Source organism: Lipotes vexillifer, unplaced genomic scaffold, assembly GCF_000442215.2.
Source record: "Lipotes vexillifer unplaced genomic scaffold, Lipotes_vexillifer_v1.1 scaffold729, whole genome shotgun sequence".
Taxonomy (NCBI): Eukaryota; Metazoa; Chordata; class Mammalia; order Artiodactyla; family Lipotidae; genus Lipotes; species Lipotes vexillifer.
This window is the reverse complement of record NW_006780914.1, coordinates 323392-333732: the sequence shown is the minus strand read 5'-3', so window position 1 is coordinate 333732 and position 10341 is coordinate 323392. Positions and strand designations below refer to the sequence as shown.

The following is a 10341-nucleotide window of genomic DNA, read 5'->3' as shown; positions in this document are numbered from 1 at the left end:
CTGAACCCTGGGAAAATTCAGATCCAGCTCTGTGCAAAGCACCTAGTTAAAAATTTTTCAGCTGAAAACAGAAAATGAACCCTTTAATGGCATAGCGTCAAACACCAAATTTTAAAAAGCTAAATAAAAGAAACTAACACTTAGCAAAGAAAACAGTATCACATATTGAAAAGTCATTTTCAACTGACTTTCTATTGAAAAGACGCGTAAAAGTCATTTTTATAGAAGAGAAGCACAGGCAAAGAAGACACGACTCCTTCCATTCTACAATGTTCGCTATTGCTCATTAATTCAGGGAGGTTAATTTTGAAAGTAGTGTAAAGCAACTACAAAAAGTGAAATTTTAAAAAAAGACAAAGAAATGAAATATGCAAAACCATAGATTTCAGTAGAGAAATGATTCTCAGTTTAAGGATACTTTGGATGTACCTGGACCACAGCTGAGATCACCATTGGTAAATCAAACAGAGGAAGCCTCAAAATATTAAACAAAGACATAGATGTGAACACTTTAGTGGCTGTTAAAATGTTGCCTTCGTCCAGTAAGAAATAGACGCCAAATGTTGCCAGGGACACCTTAAAAATAGAGATACGTTATATTATCTTCAATTATTCAATTATGAGTTAGAGACTCAAAATTAGGAAAGAAAATTTTAATAACCTTTATTGTTGCTGTTTACCAAACTTCAGTACTATTCAGTACTACTGCAGAAAGTTATGAAATCAATGTTTAGTACAGATCATACAATTGTGTATCTTAGATAACGACATCCTATGAACATGTGGTCTAGCTCCCTTCTTTGACATACCGTATTTTCACTAGAGTAATTATTCCCACTTAAAACATATAGTAGTTCATCTTTTTTCAAAGTGGAGAAGTTTTATGTAAATTTTTTCCAGTAACGTGTGCATACCTTCTATCTCATATTCAATAATTATACTTTCTCTGTGTCTTAGTATTAACTGAGGAAGGCATAAATAAATCATGACTGATAAGATTTATATTTACTAGCATAAGTTTCATTTAGAAAAGGCAGAAAAGTTCATTTATGCGTGAGAATGTACTGACTATTTATCATGTACATAGGACGGTCTTAAACAAATGTTTCTTGGACATTTCTACTAAAGTATTCCAAATGTAAATATTGCTTTTAGTTTCATAATACCCTTATGTCTGTTTGAATAAAAAATAATAATATTTTAAATTAACAACAGGGGAGACATATAGAATGTTCCCTGACCCCATCACCAGAGAGTGGTAACTTTGGTTAAAATTGATGCTTCAGGTATATGTAGTTTTCTTATCCTTTAGCTTTTTTTTTTTTTTTTTTTTGCGGTACGCGGGCCTCTCACTGTTGTGGCCTCTCCCATTGCGGAGCACAGCCTCTGGACGCGCAGGCTCAGCGGCCATGGCTCACGGGCCTAGATACTCCGCGGCATGTGGGATCTTCCCGGGCCGAGGCACAAACCCGTGTCCCCTGCATCGGCAGGCGGACTCTCAACCACTGCGCCACCAGGGAAGCCCAATTTATACTCTTTAAATAGCATGAGATTCCCAATATTTGTATGAAGTGACAGAAGGAGAATGACCTCAGTTCATATCAATTCACCTACAAATACTAATTCTATAACTTTGAGGATGTTTCCAAACTATCAATATTTCCATTTCCTTTTGTGAAATGAGAAAAGTAATGCTTTATTATTTCAAGAATGAAATAAAGCAATGCATATAACTTGTCTGGTAAACAGTAGAAACACTCAATAAACGTTTAGATAACTTCCCTTCCCAACTCTATGTAGTGTGACTTTGGGTCTTGCTTAAAAGGGATTATTCATGAAAATCAAAAAATTTTAGAGCTGAAATGGAACTCTGAAATACAGGTTATATTTTTTAAGAATGAGGATGGCATGTGTTCAACCCATAAGAAATTTACAAAGATGTAAAATCTTATTATATATAAAAAATACAGACCAATGAGAATGCACCAAAAAAATTTTCCCCTTCTTTTAAACTTTCATTCTCTTATCTCCATAGGTTAATGACTGCATATTTTTTAAATTTAAATTCAGATAAAGAAGATTTCACTTTGGACATCTTAATTCCAGGTAATTTGAAGGTGAATCCGCAAATCAAATTTGAAAATCAAAACAAGAAATAATACACACACTCACAAAGAATGGAATGCAAGTTAAAGTCAGCATAGAAAATACAGCAAGATACCCAGCTGATTTTTGAACTTCCAATTCCTGTTCTCGAATTTCAATAATCTTCTTTTTATAGGAGGGTTCCCATGCATAAAGTTTAAGGATCTGTGAAGAAGTCAGACAATGACTATTTGACAATCAATATCATAGAAGGAATAAAAACATGCACACATACAAATACACACACTATAACACATACACACACTCACATAATTGTGTAGGTAAAAAAAAAAAGATGTTACCTATAAAGTAAAGAAAATTTCTCCTGTTTTCAACTGAGTCAAAACACTTCCTTGAATTGTGTTTTTTTGGGGTGGGTCGGGGGAGGAAATCACCATTTCCCCAGGCTTATGTCTCTCTTACCCTCCAGTAGCTTATTCTTGAGCCAGATTTTGGCAACATCCCAGTTCCTGGAATGAGCTCCATAGCAGTTTCTATCTAGCTTAATCCTGTCAATTTTCCTGCTGGTCCAACTCTCAGTTCTGTTCTCTTCCCATTTCTAAATATCTAAGCTTCTCTCTTTGGTCTCCCAATTTCTTGAAAACTGATGTCTTGGGACTTCAAGCCATTTTCTGAAAGGTTACTGGTGTTCTGAGATTGTACACTATTTTCTGAGATGGAAAACATGCAGAAGCAGAATCATACAATGGCTCACCACATATGTTTTTTTTTTTTTTTTTTTTTTTTTTTTTGCGGTACGCGGGCCTCTCACTGTTGCGGCCTCTCCCGTTGCGGAGCACAGGCTCCGGACGCGCAGGCTCAGTGGCCATGGCTCACGGGCCCAGCCACTCCACGGCATATGGGATCTTCCCAGACCGGGGCACGAACCTGTGTCCCCTGCTTCGGCAGGCAGACTCTCAACCACTGCGCCACCAGGGAAGCCCACCACATATGTTTTAGAGTGAGATAGACCTACATTCAAATTCCAGCTCTATCTCTTTGTGATGATTAATTTTATGTGTTAATTTGGCTACGTTATGTTGCCCAGTTCTTTGATTAAACACCAGTCTAGATGTTGCTGTGAAGGTAATTTTTAGGTCTGATTAACATTTAAATCATCAGACTTTAAATAAAGCAGATTACCCTCCTTTAAATGGGTTGGCCTCATCCAATCAGTTGAAGACATTAAGAGAAAAAACTGAGGCTCCCTGAGAAGGAAGGAATTCTGCCTCCAGACTCAAGATGGCAACATCAACTCCTGCTGGAATTTCCAGGCTGCTCAACAGATTTCACACTTGCCAGCTCCCATAATCATAAGCCAATTCCTTAAAATAAATCTTTATCTATCTATCTAGCTAGCTAGCTAGCTATCTGTCCTATTATTCCTGGTTCTCTGGAGATCCCTAATATAATCTCTCACCAGGTCTGTGAACTTAGACCTGACCCTTACCTGCTCAGATACTTTGTTTCCTTATTTGTAAAATGAAGATGAGAAATCTTTTTCTTGAGGTTTATAAGAATTATATGAGGAAACAGATATAAAGTGATAGGCACAGTTCATGACACATAGAAAATGTTCAATAAATGCTAAAATATTATCATTATCAAATAGAGGCTCTATGACACCTGTTTTCAGACTCCAAGGATGCAAACTGCTCACACCTTTAAACTATACTAATTGATTGCAACTTGGACCTCTACCAATATTCTAGTGTATTTACTACTGGGACTGCTATTTTAAATCTTGAACTTTGTTTAGATCTTGAGGAAATTTTCTTTTATTTTATCTACACTGTCCTAGTTCTACTGATAATACAAATTTCCTTTTATGAATATCAATAGTCAAAACCTATGAACATACATCACTCTACTTTCTAATGGATGCAGGAGCTCTCAGTTAACCCACCAAGAGGTGCAAGATGCATCTGGATCATATACTTTGGGGATGTGTGACCTTATTGAATAATCTGAGTTAAATTTCAGAGTTACTTATTGCTGTTCTAAAGTTCAGATGATTAAATGGATAATAGTCTCCTTTCAAGGTATCTTCAATCTAACAATGTCTTTCACTTCAGTAATTTATATTTTTGTAAAAATTCTACACAGCACAATACAGTACATCATTTATTGATTCTAAGGTGAATCAATGGGTACATATAATGGGTTTATTCTGTGTATATAATGATAGATGCACCAGACAGAGGGAACGTCCTATGCATTTTTAAATGTTAGAAGGAAATTCCATGTGAACTCTGCAAATTTTGTGCTTTAGAAAAATCTGGTAAGCTATAATCCAAGTGCAGTAGGATTTGAAATTATATACAGAAGGTCTCCAATTTACAATGATTCAATTTAGGATTTTTCAACTTTAGGATGGTGCAAAAGCAATGCTCATTCAATGGAAACTGCACCTCCAATTTTGGATTTTGATCTTTTCCCGGGTTAGTAATATGTGGTATACTACTCTGTTGTGATGCTGGGCAGCCACACAGTCCAGAGGGTAAACAACGAATACACTTGCAACCCTTCTGTAACCATACTACCATTCTGTTTTTCACTTTCAGTACAGTATTCAATAAATTAATGAACTTTTCAACACCTTATTATAAAATAGGCTCTGTGTTAGATGATTTTGCCCAACTGTAGTCTAATGTAAGTGATCTGAGTATATTTAGGCTAGGCTAAGCTATGATATTCAGTATGTTAGGTGTATTAAATGCATTTTCAACTTAAGGATATTTTCAGCTTGTGATGGGTTTATCAGGATATAGCCCCATTGTAAATTCAGGAAGATCTCTATACAAAAGTTCAAAAGGTTTCACTCATTTTATCACAGAGAAAATGTTAGTGGTGTGGAGTGGGGGTAGATTTTCTAGGAAACAAATAATCTGTAACACACCTTTCATAGAATACCATTTGTATGATCATTGCTATTCTGAGTAAAAGAACCCCCTATAAATCTGCCTTCACACTGATGAAAATGGTATTGTCACTCTGCCCTGCTTCATCCCATCACTTCTACCCTTGAAACAAGTAATATTTTGTATCTTTTGGGATATTTGTGTTAGTTGTTGGTTGAGAATCAAAAAAAAAAAAAAAACCTGCATTTTACTTGGCTTTATTTAAATGTTATTTCAACAATAAGAATTCCTATACATCTGAAATCTAAAATATTCCCTCAAAAATTATACTTATATCATTACTTTGATATTGAGAAGGCTAAAAAATTCATTTATTGTTTAACTCATTGCTATATTCTAAATAGTTAAATTAAAGGTATGCTCTTTTTATATTACCTTAATTCCATGTAAGATTTCATTGAGCAGTTTTATCTGTTTGTCTTTGTTCTTCGTTTGGCTTTTCTAGGTAAGGGAAAGAAAATGAAATTATATTTGACGAGAGTTGCTAATACTTTAATTGACATGACCATAGCTATTTTTTAAAATACAATGTATTTCCTCTATTTTGTATAATATTTTATATAAAACCATCTTATAATGTGCATGCAATATTATTCTGTTGATAATGTTAGAAAATAGTTATAAATAGACATTATAAACTTGAAAGTAGCCAGGATAAAAACAAGGTGTACATTTTCCAAGAGTAGAAAAGATAATAGTTATAATGGAATGATAAAATAATATCCATATTCTATTAAAATGGGATAAAATTCCCCAAACTCTATCAATTATATATATATATAAATAAAGGTTTCTATATTTTAAGTGTACTATCTTGAGTGTTATTAGTACTTTGGAAATTAGAGTGATTAAAATGTATATTTTCAAATACTGGTTTTTTTGCAAACATTATATAAGTATTATACATTTATTCAAATGCTTAATATTTATATTATTTTATACTTATTATTGTTTAGGTATTGCTTCTTAAGGGTTTCCTCCAATAATACTGCCACAATTATTTTATATATAATAATAAGTATTTGTATATCTAACAAAGTACACATTTACAAGTTAATATCCTTAATATTGTTTGTATGATTAAAGCGTATTTTCTGTTTGGAATATTTGTATATAATATTGGAGTCTCTTTGGATGTCTTAGGGCTCTAGATTAAGGTCCTAAAAATGTAAGTCCAGGGCTTCCCTGGTGGCTCAGTGGCTGAGAGTCCGCCTGCCGATGCAGGGGACACGGGTTCGTGCCCCGGTCCGGGAAGATCCCACGTGCTGCGGAGCGGCTGGGCACGTGAGCCATGGCCGCTGAGCCTGCGCGTCCGGAGCCTGTGCTCCGCAACGGGAGAGGTCACAACAGTGAGAGGCCTGAGTGCCGCAAAAAAAAAAAAAAAAAAAAAAAATGTAAGTCCATTCCTAAAAATTTGACTTACAATTATATAAAATCCAGAATATTTTTTAAAAATTAGTTTAAAAGTATTCACTGAAAAACCTGTTATTCTAAATACTAGTGTGTTTAGTAATTCGTAATTATTTTATAATCATATGTTATTTTCTATTTCTCATCTTTAAAGCCTAATCTTTTTGGTAATTATTTGAAAAATTCAGAAAAATATAAAAGAAGGCATAAATTTTCAGCACCTAAGTATATTAAAGTAATAAGTACTGTTGGACACATGTAACTTGACGCAATCATATTCTTACCTTCAGCTTTTTCATTCTATTTGCAACTAAAGCATTCATTGGGATAACAAACACAAGGACTGCTACCCCTGCTAACACTGCTGGACCCAGCTCTTGCCAAAGGAATGATATGGCCATCAGGATTTGAAAAGGACCTGACCAAAGGAGATTGATGTTTGCGGTCAAGTCCATGAGCTGCTGGGCATCTGCTGACATCAAGTTAATAATTTCCCCAGTGGAAAACTTTTTTCTAGAAACATTAGATAAAAGCAGGGCCTGGAAAAAGAGAAGCAAAATACTCAGAGTTCTGTAGATCATGAGGGATCTTTACAGTCAAACAATTGTAACTTTTAACTAAAATAAATGGTAGTTAAATGGTAACTTTTAACTAAATGGTAACTTTTAACTAAAAATAAAAATTTGTAATATATTTAGACAAATATACATGATTACTTATGCATTGGATCATATAATATCAAGAGCTATGTTTTTAGATGAAGAAAAAACAATTATTGATCAAATTACATAGTTTTAAAATTTACTATGTATTGGTAGAGAGTAACAGTTGGATTCCCAAGCAAATACATTCACCAAGAACCCTTTACGATTTGTGGAATTGAAAAACTGCAAAAGAAATCAATTCGAGATTTCTAGCACTGAGCTCCCTCTCTGTTTACTGGCATATAATGCTAAACCATCTAACTTTTATCAATACTAAGTACACAAGTGAATCAATGAATATCTAATGAATGCTAAATTTTAAATGATACAGTCCTAATTCTTAAAGAGATTATAATCAAATTGTGCAGTCCACTCCCCTCCTACACAAACGTCCTACACACAGGCTGATTATAACAATAGGTAAGAAGGGCCATGCGGATTCAGAGAGAATTGAAAAGTCTTGATGGACCAGTTGGAAATACATCTTTTCTTTTCTTCCAAAACCTAATTCTCACTTTCCCTCTGTGTATGTTATTTAATATTATATTGAATTCAATATCCTTAAGGTTAATTACTGGTATCTTCTTACTAAGGTTGATATTAGAAATTCATTTATTTAATTTCCCACTCATTTAAAATTCCCAGTGAAAAGCATAAATAACTGTAAAAATAGTGGAAGTTTATATTTAAACTGGAAAAGAGGCAAAAGTCCATTCATATGACAAAAGTTCTAAAGAATTTCCATCACATTGATTTAAAGAGAGACAGGATTGAGAGCTGGATCTAACAAAAGTAAATGGTATACAGGAGGCACTCAAGATCTATTTATTCAATAAATGACTAATACAAAGCCAGAGGAAAAGCCCATCTGGAAAAAAAGTAGGCAGGGCCTTCAGTGGAACACTTCTAACATTCCCTAGCTTAAAGCCGAGGGGCTCAGTGCGTGTGGGAGGTCATGGGGCCGCCGGAGGGGATGCACAGACCTGGGAGTTTCACAGGTGTCAGGATCCCCCTAAGCCCTATGGCTACTGCAGTGTTGAATCCTTTACATTTCTGCTACTGCCTTCTAAAGGGCACAGTGGTGCTGATGATAAAACAGAATAAATACTGCTCCCATAAGAGGAAAAAAGGAAAAAATACAAATCACAACAATAGTTAGGCTTCTATCCACGCCTCCTCCAAATGTAGCTTTGTAAACTCCCTTAATAAGTTATTGACCATTTAAAGTGGCCAAGTAAAACAACGGAAATCCAAGAACAGTTATTTTTATTTCATTAAGACTATAGCATTTTTTAAGGGAGATCCATTGATCTCTAATAGCACCCACCCCCAACTTACTATTATAAACAAATATAAACTCTTTTCTCCCACTTTTCTAGAAGGAAAAGATAAACCACACTTAGAACTTATGAAAATACTAAAAGACTGAGTAATTCAAAATTATCAAATTATCCAAGGAATCAAATAAATACCCTCCTTTTGGAAAACACACAAAGCACAACTGTCACCGGCAAAACCCATTAACAATTCTAAGGGGACTGGGTAATACAATAAAGTCTAACCTTTTTTTTTTCCTCTTTTCCTGGGTGTTTAGTCTAGTCTCACTCGCTCCCAGGGGGCAGTGCGCAGAGGCCTCGCACCCGGCCCTTCAGACCAGAGTTCCTCCTGAGAAAGGAAACGGCTGAGCCTACACCGAAGCTCGGTGTCGGGGTGCAGTAGCCACGCATGACACTTAATCCAAGATGGCAGCAGCGGGCCGCGAGCAGAGATGTTGCACCTGGCACCTTGATCAGGAGCCTGAGCAGCACAGGTGCAACCACCCAGCAAGAACCCCGCCCCCTTCCCTCCCTGCCAGCCTGTCGGGAGAGCCCTGTGCTGTAGAGCAGCGGTCCCCAAGGACTGGTTTCCTGGAAGAAAATTGTTCCACAGACTGGGGGTCCGGGGTGGAGGGGGGATTGTGGACCTCTGCTCTAGAGCGAGCTCCCATCTCTCCGTTATCTGATCAGAGAATAAAGCTTTCCTTTGCTCCTAACCCAAACTTGGTTGGCTCGAAGGACACTGGACAGAAGGACCTTTGTTGGGGACCCACTCAGGAGGATCTGTAACACAACTGTGCGACTCATCACTTTTTGAAACTTCATTCATTTCATTGATTGAATTATGCTCTAAGAAGACCCTTTTTATGGACTGGAAATATCTTTTTATCACTGAGCTCAATTCACTAATGGCTCATTTCATCTTATGATGATGAAATTTGTTTTACAATTTCACATTCTCCCTCGTGTATTTGTTCCTTTCTGGACTCTGCCACGGCCCTGGTTCATATCTTTATTTCCTGAACTATTTTTCCTAACCATCCTAGCTGTAAGTCATAGACATCATATAATTTAGAACTTGCTGGGCCCTAAACATTTCTATCCCAGTGATTCTCAAACAGTGGTTGCCATACTTTTAATGAGTCATGGTGTTCGTAAAGGTGGATCCTCATAAATCTATGAGAATTCATTTTCCTTTAGTTCTTTTGATGCAAAAAAAGTATGCCAGGATTTTCTTTCTCTCTCCTCCTTCTGACCGCACTTAAGTATATCTATTTTAAAGAATGGAAACAGAATTTTATCAGTTTTCTTTATATTATATACTTCCCACAATTAAGGAAAGAATAAACCTTTAAGCCACAAATGTAGACAGTCTAGACACGGTTATTCAACTTAAATTTAATTGAAATTAAAAATCTACTTCCTTACTCTTACTAGCCATGTTTCAGTTGCAAGGGTTCAACAGCCATATATGACTAGTGGCTACGATACTGGGCAATGTGGATATAGAATATTTTAAAAATCACAGAAACTCCTATTGGATGGTATTTGATGGAGGAATGCCCTCAGACTGCCCACATTAAGCCCAGGACTAACTGATGCTGCTTTTGAACCATATCTTGTTTCTTAGCCCTCAAGAATTCCCACAGAGGGCTTCCCTGGTGGCGTAGTGGTTGAGAGTCTGCCTGCCAATGCAGGGGACACGGGTTCGTGCCCTGGTCCGGGAAGATCCCACATGCCGCAGAGCGGCTGGGCCCCTGAGCCATGGCCGCTGAGCCTGCGCGTCCGGAGCCTGTGCTCTGCGACGGGAGAGGCCATAACAGTGAGAGGCCCGCATAACACAAA

General features: G+C 36.4%; 1 protein-coding gene across 1 annotated transcript in view; it reads right to left on the bottom strand.

Moving 5' to 3' along the window:
• LOC103084410 (putative ATP-binding cassette sub-family C member 13) overlaps positions 1–10341 on the bottom strand; it is an 81144-nt gene that overhangs the window by 49656 nt on the left and 21147 nt on the right. Inside the window, exons 6-9 of the mRNA XM_007454284.1 lie at positions 6761–7015; positions 5442–5507; positions 2173–2310; positions 430–576 (exon numbers count right to left, since the gene is read on the bottom strand). Of these exons, the coding sequence (XP_007454346.1) occupies positions 430–576; positions 2173–2310; positions 5442–5507; positions 6761–7015 (606 nt within the window). The remainder of the gene's footprint in view (positions 1–429; positions 577–2172; positions 2311–5441; positions 5508–6760; positions 7016–10341) is intronic.